Consider the following 17,859-nt stretch of genomic DNA (forward strand, 5'->3'; position numbering starts at 1 on the left):
TGTTGGCAATGTAAAATATTTTAATTTTGAAGCAAGTAAAATATTTGTTAAGTAAGATACTTGGTAGTGGATTCATAATTAATTTTACATTATTACTGATAGCACAGTTACCTAGAAAGACAGAAAATATTTGTGTCACAAAATTCTCCATATATGAAGTTACATGACAAAAGTCCCGCAGTGCTCACCAATATTTGGTGACAGGCAGAGAAAGGGCTGTGTTTTTGTCTTGGGTGTTGGTAGGAAGCCGTTCCCAAGAGCAGGGGGCACGGCTGACCTGGTTTCATCTGCATTGCATGCTTGTGTTAAATGCACAACAGCAGGAATCAGAGAGAATCTTTTAACATCCTTCTTGGAGGAAGATAAACAACCCTATATATCTAGTTTAGAATGAATTAATATTACGAAGAAGTAATGTTAGTTCTGGGCTTAATTGGTTTTACTTGGCTTGTAAAAGCATTGGTTGTTGCACACGACAGCCCTTCATCTTAGCTGTTCACTTGTCCAGTTTGGTTCTCAAATGATGTTGTTTGAAGCTACAGAACGAGTCTGAGTTCTCAGACAGACTTATCCCTGCAGCCATCCCATCCCACATGATTTTTGCATCTTTACAACAACTACAGTGAATTTAGGGAGAGGCTTGAGTTAAAAGACACGTAGTTCCTTCTCGGGAGCTCCAGCTGAGTTCTTGGAAGAGTCCCTGAGTAACTCACAGGAATGACCATCACCACTGGTACGTCACAGTACATCCCCACTGCATTACTTTATTTGTAGGTGAAGATGGATGGAGTCACCTGAACGCTTTCAGATAGAATTGTATGCTCAAAATCTATACTGTGAGCCAAACTGCTTCCAGAAATGGCACGTATGTCTTGATCCTTTGTAATCCATTCTGAGTTATTAGCCCTGTAGGAATGAGCATCTGCACTTGGCCTTGAGGGAACTGAGCTGGAGGCACCACTCACAGAAAGCAAAGAGAATGAAGTCTATAGCAGACCCAATGCCACTCAGAAATGTTTTGGTTGCTCATCACTATTCCTTTGCCTCAGGCTCTTTAGGACTGGTTTGACACTGAGTCCTCACGTAGTGAAATGCTGAAGTAAGCAGACCTGCGTCTGTAATATGCCTAATATAAAGGAACCTGTTTCTGATTAGATCCTTGAGCAGTGCTGGAGTGCTTGGTTCCTGCCTGGCAGCTCATGTATCAACGCAAGTATCTCCACCCATTTAGTTTCTCTGGCTCTGTATCTGGGAGCTGTTATTCGGGTCCCCTGGGATTTTCCAGGTGCTGTCACACTGAGCTGAAATTCATACCCGGAGCACTTACCTGCTGCAATCAGACATGTGCAGCCCGCTTTTCCTTCTGCCTCTCCAGCAGTAACAGCCGGCAACAGAAAGCCAGTCGCTGTACTGCTGGTGCAGCACACAAATACTGTGTTCAGACAGAAATCTCAGCATAATTCCATTTCTTTGAGCTGTTGCAGAACAATTCCTCCCGCTGCTAGATCATTGCCTGCAGAGGGCAGCACGATCCAGTGTTTTACTCCAGAGTTCAAGTGGAGAATTCACTCATCTGCTCACATCTCTCTCTATCAGCGTCGCTTGGCATGGAATAAACAACTGAATATTGTGGAGAATCTGCGTCAACCCTAACCACAAAAAGTGGGAAAAAAAAAAAAACCACCACCACCAACAACAGAAAAATAGGCTTGCTTGACTTAGTTAAACCTTGTTTATTTGTTTAAAAATGTTGAAAGAATAAAATGACATGAGAAAACTCAGCTAGACTGAGATGTATCTCACGTGTAAAACAAATTTGTTTATTGGCAATGGATAAGAGAAATAAAATATCCAGAATACATGCACCTGAATATACTGGACAAGACTAGCAGAAGAAAATTGTTTTTATTTTATTCCAGATTTCTTCAGGAGGATTCTGAAATTTGTTTAAGCCGTTGTTAACGTGAATATGAGGTTGTGCCTTTTGTGCCTTTGGCTGACTGTCTTTGTGTTCTTTCCCAGGCATGTCCTGAGTTTCTATGAAACAGCCACCACAATTTTAATGAGATTTTGTCAGAAAGTGCGTCCAGATGCAGGTGTGTGCTTTAACTGCAGAAATGATTGGTGCCAGGATTGAGGCTGCAGCATAACAAGGGATAAGGCATTCAGTTCCTGAAGAAGAGCCAGTACTTTGTGCCTCTCAAATCAAATTGCATCCAACAGCTGATTAAGAAATGATCTTGATATGTGCTGAAGGGAGTCCTATCCTCTCCTATACTTCTCAGCCAGAGAGCCCTGTGATACGGTGATCAGAGTAGAAAATAAATACAAAGAAAATAGCATTTTTGGAATGAAGAGAGCATGAGCAATGTCTGGTTTCCAGGGGTACAGGAAGAAACCTGAGTATCCCTCATGGACAAATGTCGAGTAATCACCAATATGCTTTAACACTGATGAAGATAATTAAATTCTTTGGGCCCAGACTTCTACTGCATAAGCCTGGCAGTGCACAGCACAACATATACACTTCTCAGAGTGTGGCTCATTGACATCACAGCTATCAATCACTGAATTTTTTCTGATGATTCCTACAACTTTTTCCAAGTATCAGAGTGCTGAGAGATTTTAATTCTGGTTTCTTCATAATATTCTTTGATATCCTTGCAGTTATTCGTGAACACTGTGCACTTTGGCCATGACAATTGGTCACAATTTACATTGATGTAAAGATGGTCTGCGTAAAAACACTTCAGTGTTTAATCAACTCTGATTGCATAATTTCATCATGTTTGACACAGCAAAGTATCTGGGGTAAAGGGCAAAGCAGGACACACGCTGAGATAACACTAATTCTTGACACGCATTTTAAACCTCTTATTTATAGTTGACAACAAAGGCAGTTTATCTTCTAAAGACATACACTGAATACCAGATTAGAAGAAAAAAAAAATGATTTATGTGTCAAGGTCACAGCTGTTACTCACAGTGCATCCTTGATATGTGATCCTGTGAGAACCTGATAAAACCCAAATAAGTTTCTGACTCAGCGCTTTGGTGGGACCTTCCCAGTAAGGATGCACATATAGTGGTGGTACTGAAGTTCATCTGCAGTAAATACTAGCCAACTCATAGCTGATCTTTCCAAACCTCATTCTTAGAAATGAATTTGCCATTTTGGCCCTAATGCCTTAAGTTCCCAGAGGTAATTTAGCTTTTTTGTCTAAACCCAGTTTACTTAATGGATCGAAGAACAGAATCCATGTAGAGGCTAAGTGACAGCAAGGTATGTTGCACAGAGAACACAGTCCAGTATTTAGAGTACTTCTCTGGAAAGATGCACATTCTGTTCTTTACTCTTACATAATTTTCTCTGTGACCTTAGACAACACACTTAGCTCTTCAAGGGCATGTAAGCATCTGAAAATACCAGTGGGGAATTTGAAAGCATCTATTGGTTGGTAAAGTACTAGAATCTGTTTAGGCATCTCTAAAAAATCCCAAGGTGCCTGGCTGCATGTCTCGAAGCTCAGAAAGATTTCAAAAGCATTAATGTTAGTGTTGTTGGTTTTTGTTTTTTTTTTCACTGTCTAACTTGAGTTAGAAGCTGAAGTTGCCTGTAGAGTCAGTGGGAAAATGTAGGAGTAGAATCCTGCTTTTCAGTTGACTAATTCAGAAGCCTCAGGTAAATGCCTGCAATAAAACAATGTCGATCACTGCTTCTTAATGGACTTCTAAAGTAAGCAGGAGGTGGCTCACGCAACTGAACAGCTCAACAGCTTGCTGCTCAAAAGGATCAGCTCTCTTCCCTCTCTAATGGTCCTGTTCTTCCTCCCTCCTTGCTGGCTGTGCAGTTCTGCACCATCTGCCAGTTAGAGTTTACCTAAGCCTTAGGTGCTTTTTGTGGCTTTTTTTTTTGGTCTATCCTTCTGTATCCTTATCTGGCAGAACACTAACTAGCACAAGAAAGTGAGCTGATTAATGAACTAAGGTGGTTCCTTAAGGAGCAGACCAGTGCTGGTGCAGTGAGGGAGTGGGAGCACATGAGCTGGAGTGAGCGGGGGAAATGGCAGTGCACGGGAGGTGACTGCAGCTCGATTGGCTTGTCCAGCTTGTTTGACTCAGCATCTTTTATCTAAGTATTTGAGGTCTTCATCTGTAAAACGGTAATAATGGTGTCTGCCTTTCTCTTTGTACCGCCCTCTGCTTTCTCCTCAGCTCCCTCCCACCTTCCCTTAATACTGGCATAACAGGAGACAGCAGTCACAGAAGCTGATTCAGCCGCACACATGCAGATTGCATGGCTGGTACTTGCAGCTAATGAAGACATAGCCTCCAGAACTGGTAACTGCTGAGTTCCCACTGCAGCTTTTCTTAATTTTAGTCTCTCTTTGTAAGTGCTAATTGCTACAAAACTTGTATGGATGTAGAACTGTTCCTGAATTCCACTTTCTAATCAGTTTTAATTGAAATTCTTAATACCCAAATCTGGAAGTGCTTGAAGGGGATTTGCAGGACAGACAAAAGAAATAAAATTTCATCCTCAGTTCCTTAGAAAACCAAACTAAAAAGCTAATTTTAATAAATGAGTTCTGTATCTGATGTTGATCTCTCTGATCAATGTGTCTGTTAACTTCTCAGCTTTGGAAACTTGACACAGTAACTGGAATGGATTCTTTGTGTTCTATAGAAAACCAAGTCACAAACACCTCTCCCCTTCCTCCTTCCTAGCAGTATAAAGAAAGGAAATTCTTCATTACAAAGCTAATTTCTGCATGTTCCTGAGCTTTTCTTGTAAACCATCTACTAAGTATCCCCCTGGAGAACCCCTGATAATGCTACTCAGTGACTCACTGAAGGAAGTGCATAGGAAATTACTCCATTAAAAATACAAAATGCTGTCATGTGACATTGAATGAGGAGATCCTTGGCTCTTTTGGTACAAGTAAGAAAACCTGAGTGTTTGCAAGTGGAAAACATTACTCATTTCAGAAAAGAAGATGAAAGGGAACCTTTTTTGAATGGATGTCAGGTTATCGACTAAAGATAATGCTACAGGAGCTGGAAAGGATTCGGAAAACATGGGGCAAGAGAACAGAATGACAGAACGAGTATGGTTGAACCAAGGTGTGGGAAATACTGGGGTAATCCATGGCAGATAGAGCTGCATGTGACTAAAAGTCACTGGTGCAGATGAGCACGAAGGCAGTATCAGAGAGGCAGGTGTAGTGATCCATTTTTTGTGCATACATCCTGTGATGAGGAGGGATGGGTGTTACCCATTCTTCTGCTGCTCATGCTTTTTTACACACAGGTGCTGCCAGCCTGTCGGCATGGTGGGGAAAGTGAGCAGCACTTTGAAAGTGCAGTGGGGAAATGTACAGTATGGCTGCTATTGGCATCCATCTCTGCTCTGTGGGTGCAGATGCAAGCTTTGCCACCTCTCGGATAACAAGATTTTGGTAGCTTTTTTTTTTTGACAGAAAGATAGTGTGGGCTTCTTGCTGGTATGAAGATGCATTGTGCACAGTGCAGCAGGGAGGAGGAGAGCGGCTCAGTCTCTCCTGCCATGCAGTGTAAGTCCTCACTGAGCACCGCACTTTGTGCTTTCTCTTGGTTTCTAGTTGGCCATTCCAAAATTGATAAGTGTCTGCTCTAATGCTTGAATTTCAGTGTACCGATGTGGCCTTCTCATCTGTAATTCCTGTTGAACCAGCTTGTTTGTTTGCTTACCCCACGCCACCACCCGATGAACTGGTGGCATGGAGGTTGGTTTCCTTCCAGTGCGGTTGGGAGCGCTGGTGTTGACGACGAGGCTGTGCCGGGGAGGTGCACGCTGGGCGCTGCCGGCTGCAGGTTGGCTGTATTGAGGCACTGCAGGAAGAGGAGCGCTCTTTGCTGCATCGTAATGACAAGGCTGTTGCAGAGAAGCTTGCTATCGTTCGTATGTTTATATACTATTTACAGACAGATGTGTAAACACATCCTATTTATTTACATGCAAGCGTGTAAATAGATACTATTAACTTACAGCCCGTTTACACGCAGTTCCCGTGCTGTTCAGTGGGCGAATTCCCAGCTGAGCCCCTGCTCCTATCGCCTCGTTTGTACCTCCTGGCAGCGGCAGGCTTTTCAGAAGCAGCGGTGCGAGGAGCTCCGGCCGCGCTCCGTCTCAGTCGTTCCCGCAGCCGGTGCGCGCCCCTCCCGCCCGGCAAGCCGCTGCTCCCGTGCCCCCAGCGCGGTCCCGCCCCGCCGCAGCTGCCGCCGCTCGCGGCCCCGCACCGCGCCGAAGCGACGCCCCCGGCGCCGCCCCGCACCGCGGCGGTCAGGCAGGGAGGGAACGAGCGAGCGAGGCGGCCCCGCCCGGCCCAGCGCCTCGGCGCCCCCGCATAGACCGCCGCGGCGCGGAGGGCGCAGGGCGGTGCGGGCCGCCCGAACCATGTCTGCCAGAGGTGGGTGCGCGGGGTTGACCTTGCCGCCGCGCCGAGGCCTCGGGGAGCGGGGCGAGGAGGGAGGGCTGCGAGCTGAGGGCCGGGCCCCGCCGCACCTGTGCGGGGAGCGGGGAGGACGGGGAGCGTGGGGCGGTCGGGGCGCGGCGGTTCTGCGCTGTCGGGGCGCTGGGCAGCGCGGCTCCCGTGTCACCCGTAGAACGGCACCGGGTTGGGGCGTGGCGGCTCGCCCCGCTGTTGCCGCGTCCTCCTGGAGATGAACGGTGTGAAGTTGTGTGCGGATCGGGTGTCGTTGTAATAACGGCCTCAGCTCGGGTGGCCTTTGTGGCTTCCGCGCGTGTTTCGGCTGTGTGTGCGGTGGGAACGGCTGCAGAGCCTCCGTGGTCCCAAACTTGAGGTTGAGCAGAGGCTGCTGCTTTTCAGGTTTAATTATGGTTTATGGCAATTAAAGAACCGGAGGTGTAAAGTTAAACATAACAAAAAAGATATATATGTAAGCATTGGTGGTTTTTTTCCTGAAAAAAAAAAAAAAAAATCACAAAAATGACAATTCAAACCACTCCTCAGTTATCTCTGCATTGAAAAAAGACTGTGAACAATACATATTGCAAACGAACAAGTTCCTGGATACAGGGATACGCCCTGCTTGTCCGCCCTGTATTTCTCTGCGTCCTGATGTACTCAGCACTGCTCACATGGATCTTCTCTTCCATTTGCTTGGATCATTCTTGGTGGCCAAACAAGCTCCCTGCACATGGAAGGCACTGTGTCTGCTGCAAGGCTGTCAGCACTTTGTGGCTGGAAGGACCATCGTCCTACAGCATCACACCCATTTTGGGTATAAATAATAAATGGTGTTAGGTCGCTGTAATTCTTTATGGCACAGTAGGTTTCTTGTTCTAGGAAGAAATGGACTGCATTGGTCTCCAAAGAGTCCATTTCTAGAAGAGCGCTAATTATACGAGCATCAGTGCTGTGCTAAGGATGCATTAGTAGTTGTGTGGAAGATCCTGCTGTCAGCAGGGCTTTATGATGTGCGTGAGGTGTGCTGTCCTCAAAGGGCTGCCTGGAGCTGAGGAAGCAGTGGAAGTACCTGGTGATTGCTGCTATGCAGAAGGCTCTCCCAAACTGGGAAACCAGGGAACATTCCCACTGGCCGTATTGCTGTTTTTTCCTCTCACTGTGCCCTTTTCCTATTGCATCTGCACAGCACACAAAGTGCTTGATGTCTGCCTGCTTCTGCTGGAGAGCTGCCTGGAGATGCGGGGGGGTTCTTTCACAGCCTTTCCCATGCCATCTCATTCTTTTCAGAGTAATTAATTGGACAGAGACTTCACAGGACTTTAGGGAGGCAGCCAGTAAGATTCATAAAAGAGATTAAGATTTTAATTTATATTGATATCCGCTTTTCAATTTTAGCAAATGAACTGAGCTGAAGAAGCAGCATAATCTGTGTGAGTTAACGGTGGACTTACTTGGTTCTGACCAAAGGCTCTTTGTGAATAAGGCAGCATAGAACATCTTTATTGTTAGCTGCTCTAAACACTACTGCTGCTAAAGGTTTAGATCTGAGTTTACTTTTACACACTTATGTGGTATAATAGGGTCTTAATAAGGGTACTCATGAGCATGGAGCTATGTAGGAAATACATCTGTGTGGGATCAGGGCTTTGTTTGAATGTTGAGTTGAGACTCTTCTTGATGGCAGATTAGCTCATGCATACGGAGTCTCATTAAAACCTGTACCAGTAGGTCTGCGTGTTCAGCAAATCTGATTATTAATATTTTGTATGATCATCATTATTCTGAATGCTTCAGATTTGAAGTTGTCTACTTGCTGGTTTATACAGGCATAACAAGAATAGCAAAAGAGTTAAACGTTTTCCTGTGACATTTTTATTGCTTATTGTTATTTACTTAATATTATTATTTAGCCGGTAGCACATGGTAAATTGTAGTTTTAATACAGAAAGTGCAGATAATAATACAAACTAATTTAATATTGCTGGAAATGGAGCCTTCAGTTAAAGTTTTATGCTTCCCTGCTGGGAGCTGACTGTCAGAGGGGTTGCTGTGAGCACTCACCTGTGCTTTAGGGTGAATTGGATCTGAACTGATCCTTTATTTTCTGCTAGTCTTCATAACTGTGTTGTTGATGTCCTTCTCACCTGTCCCTCACCTCTCTCTGTTACAAAAATGTAAAATCTCCAACCTTCCTTTGCAGCTTTGCTTCTAGTACAGCTCTGGCTGATGGTCTGACCAAATACCAGGTGAAGTAGCATAGATGAATATTCCCAAAAGCTTGAACAAATAATCAACTTGGAAATCTGATGATGGATCTGGGAGCTGAAATGAACTTTGAAAATCCCTTTTCACATTGCTGTCAAGTTGGAGTCCTTCCCAGGTCGCTCTCGTGACCTGCTCTGTGGCCTGCTGGGATCAGGGGAGCTGACGTCAGTCATGCTTTTCAATTGTGCAGTTTGCAAAGGCCTTCATATTGTACTTTCACTGTTATTAAGTAGTTGCTATTAGGTTTCATACATGACTGAATTCGGGTGTTGGAGTAAGCCGTGTAGGTTGTTGCTTACCTAAGGGCTTGTTTGTAAAGAGCTGTAAATTTGCTGGATGAAAGACATTTTTCTAAAGCCAAGTATAACTGTGACCTACTTATGCATGTTATCTCAAACTGCTTCAAAACTGTCAAAACTGCTTGTTATCATGAAGGTCTGAGTTAATGGAAAAATGGCTATTTTAAACTTTCCTAATCCTCATTTATGCTAGAGCAAACAAGCAGAAGTAGTACTGTTGGGTGGTCTTCGCTAAGTTTTTTTTAATCTAAACGTTGAAAGAATGAACTGTATTTATTCCAGTAGGCAACTCCAGGAACAACTGGAAGCACATAAAACACGAGGTTTATCAGTAGCAGTGCCTTTCTTTGTGCTATAGCAAAATCAGTAAGTTTTGACAGAAGCCAGAGTTAGATAAATATTATTGCTGTCTGATATTAACAGGTTGTGCTGTGCCATTCTGATATGTGGGTGTGGGATTTGTAGAGAAGGTAATTACATTTCTTTTTGTCTACTCAACAGTCAACGCAGTAGGATTTTTTTAGCATAAGAGTTTATTTTATACTACAATCTTTGTCTTTTCAGATTTGATTTTTGTAACAAATATAGATCAAACACAAATAAATCACCAACCCACTGGTGTAGGGATACTTTGTGCTCATTATACACGTGAGACAACTGAAATGATGTCTTCCTTTGCACAAAGCCAGGGTCAGAAGGGGAATTTCTGCCTTCTGGTCCTGCTCTCAGAGTACTCTGGGGCTACAAAGATGATGAAGGTCTGGAGAGGAAGATGTGTGAGGAATGGCTGAGGTCCCTTGGAATAGAGAGCTGGATGCTGAGGGGAGGCCTCACGGCAGCCCACAGGCAGCCAAGGGGCAGCACTGAGCTCTGCTCTCTGGGGCAGCAACAGGGCTCAAGGGAATGGCATGGAGCTGTGTCAGGGGAGGAGCAGGTTGGTGTTAGGGATGCAGTCTGCACCAGAGTGTGCTGGGCTGCCCAGGGCAGCAGACATGGCACCAAACTGCCTGACATCAAGAAGCATTTGGGCAGCAGTCTCAGGCATATTATCTGATTTTTGGGTGGTCCTGTGGGAATCCAGAATAGGACATGATGATCTTCATGGGTCCCTTCCAACTCAGGATATTCTGTTGCTCTATGATTCGATACTCATTGTGGCTACCCAAGATGACAGTGCATTCCTATGAGAAGGCAACCTACTTCACCTCATTATTTTGCTCAGATAACTTCTTTCCTCATGCCCTGTGTGGATCACTTGATGGATCTGTCGCACAGGTGTGAACAGATTTTGCAGTGAGAAATTTACGTAGTAATCTTGAGCTCCTATATAATCCACCAGTAACTTCAATTTTTCTTTCCTCAGTCCTCTGATCCCCCTCTGACAGCTGTAGCTGTGGCTGCTGGCAGTGATGCTTTGGGTTGAGGTCTCTGCTGACCGGGTTAAAAACGAGCTACTGTCTGCTGCAGCCCAGTGATTTGTTGTGGTCTGTGATTAGCACAGTAATATCAAAGGGAACCAGCCTTTCAAAAGGTGCAATGTCAGCTCCGTCCTGTTTGAAATCTGTTGCTGTGCTTTTCTGCTTGTTGTCAGAGGTGGTACTTTCAGTCTGAGAGACCTGGAGAGTGGGGCAGTGAAAACTGGCTGGGCATTCCCACTATTTTAAAAGCTGAGTTCAGCAGTTAGTTGCTGTGGCATCACACCCTGCCAGACCTAGTGATTTCCAGAGTTTTCCTTGGTGTGAGGCTCCCCAGGCTGCAGGAGCGTGTTCTTGGCAGGGCTGAGCACTGCAGTACCCAGGCAGCAGTGGAGCCCTGCCTGGAGGAGCTGTGCTTTGCAGAGCACAGAGCTGGCGCTGATGTCTTTTCTGTCCCCAGCATTCATTCTCAATTTCTTTTGTACTGATTTTGTACTGTTGTTTAATCCTCTCTGTACTTGCTGTTTATTTCCCCAATACATATGACAACTTAATTATTATTATTTTTTTCTTTAGTTACTAATTTAAAGGTTTGAACCTCAATCTAATGGTTTAAATAACTCAGGATCAGTTCCTGGATTACCTCTGCAAGCTGTATTTGTGTATATGCCAGAATCACTGTCCACAGCCTAAACTTTAGCACTGGTAGAGCTTCTGTTTCAATAAGGAAGAAGAATGGTTTTATGAGGTTTTATGAGGTATCTGACTTAAAGAACAGCATTTGTTTTAAGTTTTGCCACTTCTCCTTTTCCCCCTCAACAAAAATTAGTCTGTGCTGTTTAACTTTTGAGATTAATGGAAATTAATCCTGAATGCGTAGAAAAATTTACATGGACTAATGGCAACAACAAAAGGAAACTGGGACAATGAGGCAGAATCTATTTTAGATGTGCAGCTTTGAAAGGAATTGCACAGAAGGAAAATGAACATCGGCTTATGGATGGAGAAGCCAGAAAATTGCTTTCAATGAAAAACAGCAGAACCTCATGTGTTCTGCAGTCTTTGAAACCAATCTTTTGGGGATTTATTTTTTTTTAATAGATTTGAACTAAGTATCTTGAATTATTTTTAATGTAATCTGTAAGTAATTGAAAATGAAACCACACGTGGGTAGTTCATGTGCTTGGTGTGGTATTTCCTCGTTCTGCAGTATAAAGGCAGAAACAGGCAGTGTAAAGCAGATGTTGTTCTGTAGGTTCCAAGACCACTAAGTGGCCTCCAATGTCTGTATCTTTTTTATTATTAGATACTATTCAGGCTATGGTGTATTTACAAGTAAGTGGTCTCAGTTGAAACTTCAGTGAGTCTCATCTTTTAAATCCTTAGCCTTATTGGAGCATATTTTCAGAAAGGATTTCAGTTTTAGAAAATCCAACCCAAGTAACAGTTTTAGTCCTGTAAACATTGCTGAGCCTTACATTCTGCATGTTCACCAGTCCCAGGTGTAATGTAAGGAAATCCTTAATGTGTAACCAAGGTGGGACCAGAGAGGCCTCGGTAACATACAGTATAGAGGAGGAGTCCCACGTTCTCCAGTTCCCATTGGTAAGCAAGAATCAGTGCTTTAGTGAGCTGGTTTGTTTTGTGGAAATCCCAGTGTGTAGCCACGTCCACAGAGCTCTGCTGCTGCTCGTGCACCCACTTCTGAGTAAAAATCCATGATGGCCGTCGAGCTTTAGTGACCGTGAGCTGCCTGCCGAGCTTGAGCTCAATGCTGTGCTGATTCTGTGCTGCTGTGGGCAGCTCATGGTAATCCCATCTAACTCGGGTGTGCTGGTGGCCATGGTGTAATCGTACAGCCTTGGAACTTCTGCCTCTTGGCTGAGAAAGATTTTGTGTGCTTCACATTTGTTGAGATAGATGAATGTGTTCACAGAATCACAGAATGGCCCGGGTTGGAAGGGACCTCAAGGATCGTGAATCTCCAACCCCCCTGCCATAGGTAGGGCCACCAACTTCCACATTTAATACTAGGCCAGGCTGCCCAGGGCCCCAGTGTCCATGCAAGCTCTGCATTTTAAAGGACAAGGAGTGTGATTGTCATTGTAAACAAGACTGATGTTTAAAAAAGCATGATGAGCCGAAGTGCTCTGTGGCTTCAGAGGTGAGCCCTTGGTTCTCCAAGGGTGCACAGGGGGCTTTTTTCTGCCTGTGGTACAGCTTCAATGCCTACTCACAGGTGAGCTGGTCGGCACTGTGGCAGTCTGCCTCTCTGAAGCTCTTCAGGCAGTGCTCAGTTCCTTTTGAAGTACTCTGGAAAATGCTGCTTCTCCTTCACCAACTCCGTGTCTTTTTCCAGATTGGTGTCTTTTTCTCCTTTGTGCACATAAACAGTATCTTGGTAACTTACTGGTGCAGTGCTTAGAAGTGATACTTCTGGAAGTATGACAGAGAAATGAGCGGCCTTATCCCAATGGACTTTCAGAGAAGATGAGAACAAGTTTTGGTTGACGGCTTTCTTCTGTCTCTGGAACTGCACAGGCAGGTTATGTGTTGTCATACTTTATTCCAAAGTGCCAAACTGAAGCAGTTTCTGCAACTTCTTTTTTTAATTCTTGTCACTCTTTGCTATATCTGGGGCCTTAACTTAGTCATTTTTAATGTGCTCTCATCTTAACTACTGTTTCCTCCAGTGTAAGTATTGTATGATAAGGACTGTGGGATTTCAATCAGTGAAAGGATTCTGCTCTAATGACTGTTATTATAAAGCTGATATTGTTTCTATTGCATCAGGCTTGTGTGAAGCGGCTTTGATCAACAGAGAAATCAGAAAAATTGCTTTTCGTATTACAGTTTCCTTTTAACTAGTGATGAAAGCTTTCAGTTTATTTTTGGCACCAGAAATTCTGGGAGGCAACCAGGTTAGATAAGAAGTGAAACTGAGTGAACAGTAAAGGAACATAGATAAGATAGCATAACACAGCCCTGGAAAAGATGTTTCAGCTCTGTGTCTACCTACACATTCAGGAGATAAAAAGTACTGGCTTACTGAGGTGACCTGGGTTTAAGGTTCTGTTAATCTACATTTTTGGAAGAGCTGCTCGCAATAAATACCTTGTAAGGTGAATGAACTTCATAGAATTAGGATGTAAAAGAGATGGCTTTGCTGTTTCCCTGAAGGTGCAGGAACATAGCTGTGGCTGTGGCTACGGTCAGTAATTAAGGCAGAAATCACTGTTTTCCTCAGAATGAAAAACAAAAGAATAAAAAACTTTTTGTCAGTGAAAAGCACGCCTGAGTGAAGCACAAATCTAAACACCAACAATTTCACATTTAAAATAAGGTTTAGCGTCAAAGGGACTTGCAGTATTTCCTATGAAGAAATATTTGATGCTTATTAATGAAAGTCATTATAGCAAAAGTGTACTGATTTCTCTGCTGAGGATTTCCTTTGTTCCAGCCTGAAGATGTGTGCAGGTTTGAGCAGGCTGTGCTGAGCTGCAGGTGAGTGTCTGTGTCCCACAGCAGGAAACCTGGGGATGGCTTCAGGGGTTTGGATCGGGCAGAGCTGTAAAACCTATTGGCTTTCACTGAAATTGTTCTCAGTTTCATTTTGTAATCTTAGTTTCACCTCTGCTTTCCAATATTCTCTTCATATGAATGCAGACACGGGATAGGATTTCAAGTCTTTATGGTCTTTTGCTGCTGTTGTCGTAATTTCAATTTTCTGTTGTCATAATAAACCAGTAAAACAATTAAATGGTAATTAAGCAATCCATTAACAACCTGTGGCACGTGTGAAAACAATGGAATTCCTTGCAGGAAGACAATATTGTTATATAATAATGTGGTTATCCAAAACTGTTTATTATACTTTATGAGCTGGAGATAATCCTGCAATGCTGGACTTTGATCTTAGGCAAGAATAATAAAACTTTGATCATCTTTAAATTGACAGCTGCTATAAAAAGCCTGTGTCTTATTTCTCTTTTAGTAACACTGGCTAAATCCAGAGTAACTGATAAAAGAATGTGATGGTTGCAGCTTAGGGATTCTTTCTGACTTGACCTGAAGTAATCTCTGTCCAGAAATGTCTGTAAATACTTTTTCCATTTTCTGTTGCCAGATGTTTTGATATTTGAGATGAATGGCAAAAACATTTTGTGTACTTAGATGTACAATGCACATTTGCTAGAGCGTTTCAGAGAAAGAGGCTCTGGTTAACTGATAGTTTTCATACAGAATATAAGATTTACAGTAAAATTCTGAATATTATTATTCATACTTAAATATGTTCGAAAACTAGATGTGGGGGATTTGGTGACTTTTTGCCACAGAAGCGTTCTCCTCTTGTTTTCTGGTGCCAGCTTTAGGAGGCAGTGGAAGCTCTCCTTTCTGCAAGGCAAGGGGACCCAGCAGACCAGTGCTATAACATGCACTTTATTCTCTGCACATTGTTGCCACTCTGTATTTATGAAAAGCAAAAAAACTCTGCCTCAAGGGGGATTTCTAATTCTCCCATCTTGCTATTTATGTTGCTCATGAGGTATTTTTAGCACAGGTTGTTGGCTGTGATGCCAAAGGGAACTGCTGGTGCAGATGAATTCTGTGGGCAGCCAGCTGCAAGTAAGGATCTGCAGGAAGGGGGAACCCCAGCAATGTGCCATGGATGGATCATGTGTGACTGGGCATGGGTACATGCCAAAGGCTCTGGAGCCCACAGAAAGAGCCACCAGAGGAGCTCCAACCCCCTGAGCTCCCTGCAGCCATTTGGGAGAGGGGAGGATGGTAATCAGTGTTCCAGTCCCCACAATTCCTGTTCCTGATTGATTGTCTGAGTTACATATAAAGGGTTTACATGATGTTCAGTTTCTCTAACTGAACACTTCCACCATAAGTACAGGCCTAGTGAGATGTATATCTTGCTTTTGCAGATTATGACTCAGTTTTCAGAGAGAATCTGAAGAGAGTCTGAGCCTTGACGTGCCCTCATTGCATTGGCTTTTTGTGCTGTTCTCTCAGGGGTTGAGAAGTCCCAAGGGCAGTGGGGTCAGGGACAGGGTACTGGAGGGGTGGGAGCAAAGGGGAAGGGCAGCTGTGAATGGGGAGCAAGAAGAATGTCTACAGCAGAGTGAGGAGAGAGCCAGCTAGTAGAAGCAGAGCTGGCATAGACCAGAACCAGGCTTGGATTTAAGAAAGAATAAAAAAGATGGGAACAGAGAAGATTTGGAGAGTTACTGGTGCCTCTCTAAAGGAAGGAGTTAATGCTCTGATGTCAAAAAGCTTGGTTTTATTTCCTTGAATTTTGGACACCCCAAACAGCATAGCAGCTGCCGTGTAATTGATGAGAACGTTTCTGTTGTTTTTCAGGAGGGAGTGGAGGGAAAGTGCTGGTTTGTAATCATCTGGGAAAAATCCATCGCTGCCTAAAAGCTGAGTGCTCTGTAGACAGCGCTGCATGCTGCGCTCTGCCAGCTCCTGTTCTTCAGCAGTCAGGTTTCCTCCTGCCTCTGTGAAGCTGTGCTTCTGTAGTGATACCGCACGGGGATAGGGGCTGTATCTGAGCAAATGTATGCCTTCTGAGGAGAAAGACAGAAAACTGAATGTGGTGTGATGTTTCAGTGCTCGTCTAGCAGGGAGCAGATCTTCAGTGGGGCTGAATGGCTCCAGCGCTGCTGCGGGTCCCTCCTGCTGTGTGACACAGCTGTGGTGCTGCTTGAAAGTAGTCTGCTGTTTTCTTTGCATAAATAGTTATCTCCTTGCTACTGATGTTTGCTTTGCACTGCAAGTTGAAATTTTAAATAGATGGATGAAGTGACTTCCTAGGAAGTAACCGACAGGCATAATGCCAGCAGTGGTCCTGTGTTAACTCACGTGGAATGAGTGGATCGTGAGACTGCCTGAGATGTCTTTGTGATTTCTGACATATCTAACGAGCCCCATAGGTGCAGCCAGAATTGGGCAAAACTGTTTTTATAAATACAGAAAGCAGATTTCTGTTTGTAAAATACACTTCGTGTAAATGGAATTGGGGTTTACAGGGGTACAGAGAAACTGAAGTCACAGGAGTCACTGCTGCCCCCCCGGGCTTGGTTACTGTATTGCAGGATAACCCTGTTGGAAAGCTTTGATTCTGGCCAAGGTTAGTTACTGATAGTATTTATGGATTCTGTCAGCATGTTACTTGTAATATTAACATTTCAACTTGAGAGTGTTGAGAATAAAATTCATTTTCCACTGGGAAACTGAAAGTAAAGGCCTTTCTAAAACACTTATTTCCTGTTTCATATGTGTTGGAAATGTCAGGTAATGCTGCTGGTTACACCTGGGCATATTACCTTGCAAAGTCAGAAGATGAGACAGAAGGAATTCGATTCATCCTTTTCTAAATCTTGCAAAAGTAATTAGCCTGCCTTTTATTTGTAATCTATTTCTTGCCTGAATAACTGTTTAGCAACCACAAGTGCTTATTTTATGCACTGCAGTTTGAGCATATTGACATCAAGTCTTTCTTTGTGGCAGAGCTCTTTGGAGATGAGCAATATGCTTTATTGTGTTCTGTAAATCTGGAATAACTGCAGAGGCCAGCAGAGTAATTTCAGATTTGTGCTAGTCAGAGAAATGAATTGGTCAGATCCTTTTGGGAATGATTAGAAGCAGCGTGCTGTGGTTTAACCCAGCAGGTAAGTAGCTCAGCACCACACTGTTGTTCATTAACGTCCCACTCCTCTCCTCATGGGATGGGGAAAAAACCACCCACAATGTAGGGCTGAGATAAAAGCTATTTACTGATTAGTAAAAGGAAGAGGAAAAAAGGATAATATTAATGACAATCTTTTATATGTCAGTCCACATGTGCACAAAACAAGCACAAGCAATTGCTCACAGCCACCAAACAATGCCCAGCCAGTCCCCAAGCAGTGGCTGCCCACCTCCGCCAACTCCCCACCATTCTCAAGTTGTTTTCGCATGATGTCACACGGTATGGAATGTCCCTTTGGCCAGTTTAGGTCAGCTGTCCCGTTTCTGTCCCTCTCTGCTTGTTGCCACCCCAGCCCCCTTACTGGCAGGGCAGTATGGGAAGCTGAGAAACAGCTTTGGCACTGTACAGCACTGCTCAGCAATTACTCAAACATCGGTGAGTAATCAGCATTGTTTCCCTCATAAAGTCATAACGTAGCATCATACCAGACGTGATAAAGGAAAAATCAATCCTGTCCCAGCTGAAAGCAGGACACAGTGGAAGATGTTAAGGAAGGTAATGTTTTTAGGGACAGTTCATCCCACCTTGAGAAAGAAGAGGCACTAAACTTTTTCAGGTTCTTTTCACATCAGTGTTTCATAACCTCTGGGATTCTGTGCTATGAGACAAAGGATTTATTCAGCTGTGTTCAGCTGAAATCCTATTTT

General features: G+C 43.8%; 1 protein-coding gene and 1 long non-coding RNA gene across 2 annotated transcripts in view; one reads left to right on the forward strand and one right to left on the reverse strand.

Moving 5' to 3' along the window:
* On the reverse strand, positions 1-6,194 carry LOC128077963 (uncharacterized). The gene is made up of 2 exons (XR_008205239.1): positions 6,029-6,194; positions 1-5,871 (listed from the first exon to the last, which is right to left on the reverse strand). It is a non-coding gene; the product is annotated as an uncharacterized LOC128077963 (long non-coding RNA).
* Positions 6,195-6,315: 121 nt separating this feature from the next.
* The window catches only part of ABLIM1 (actin binding LIM protein 1), a 168,258-nt gene continuing 156,714 nt past the window's right edge, over positions 6,316-17,859 (forward strand). The window contains exon 1 of the mRNA XM_052678264.1: positions 6,316-6,449. Coding sequence (XP_052534224.1) covers positions 6,437-6,449 — 13 coding nt within the window. The 5' untranslated portion in view covers positions 6,316-6,436. The remainder of the gene's footprint in view (positions 6,450-17,859) is intronic.

Source organism: Tympanuchus pallidicinctus, unplaced genomic scaffold (assembly GCF_026119805.1).
Source record: "Tympanuchus pallidicinctus isolate F22 unplaced genomic scaffold, pur_lepc_1.0 scaffold16, whole genome shotgun sequence".
NCBI lineage: Eukaryota > Metazoa > Chordata > Aves > Galliformes > Phasianidae > Tympanuchus > Tympanuchus pallidicinctus.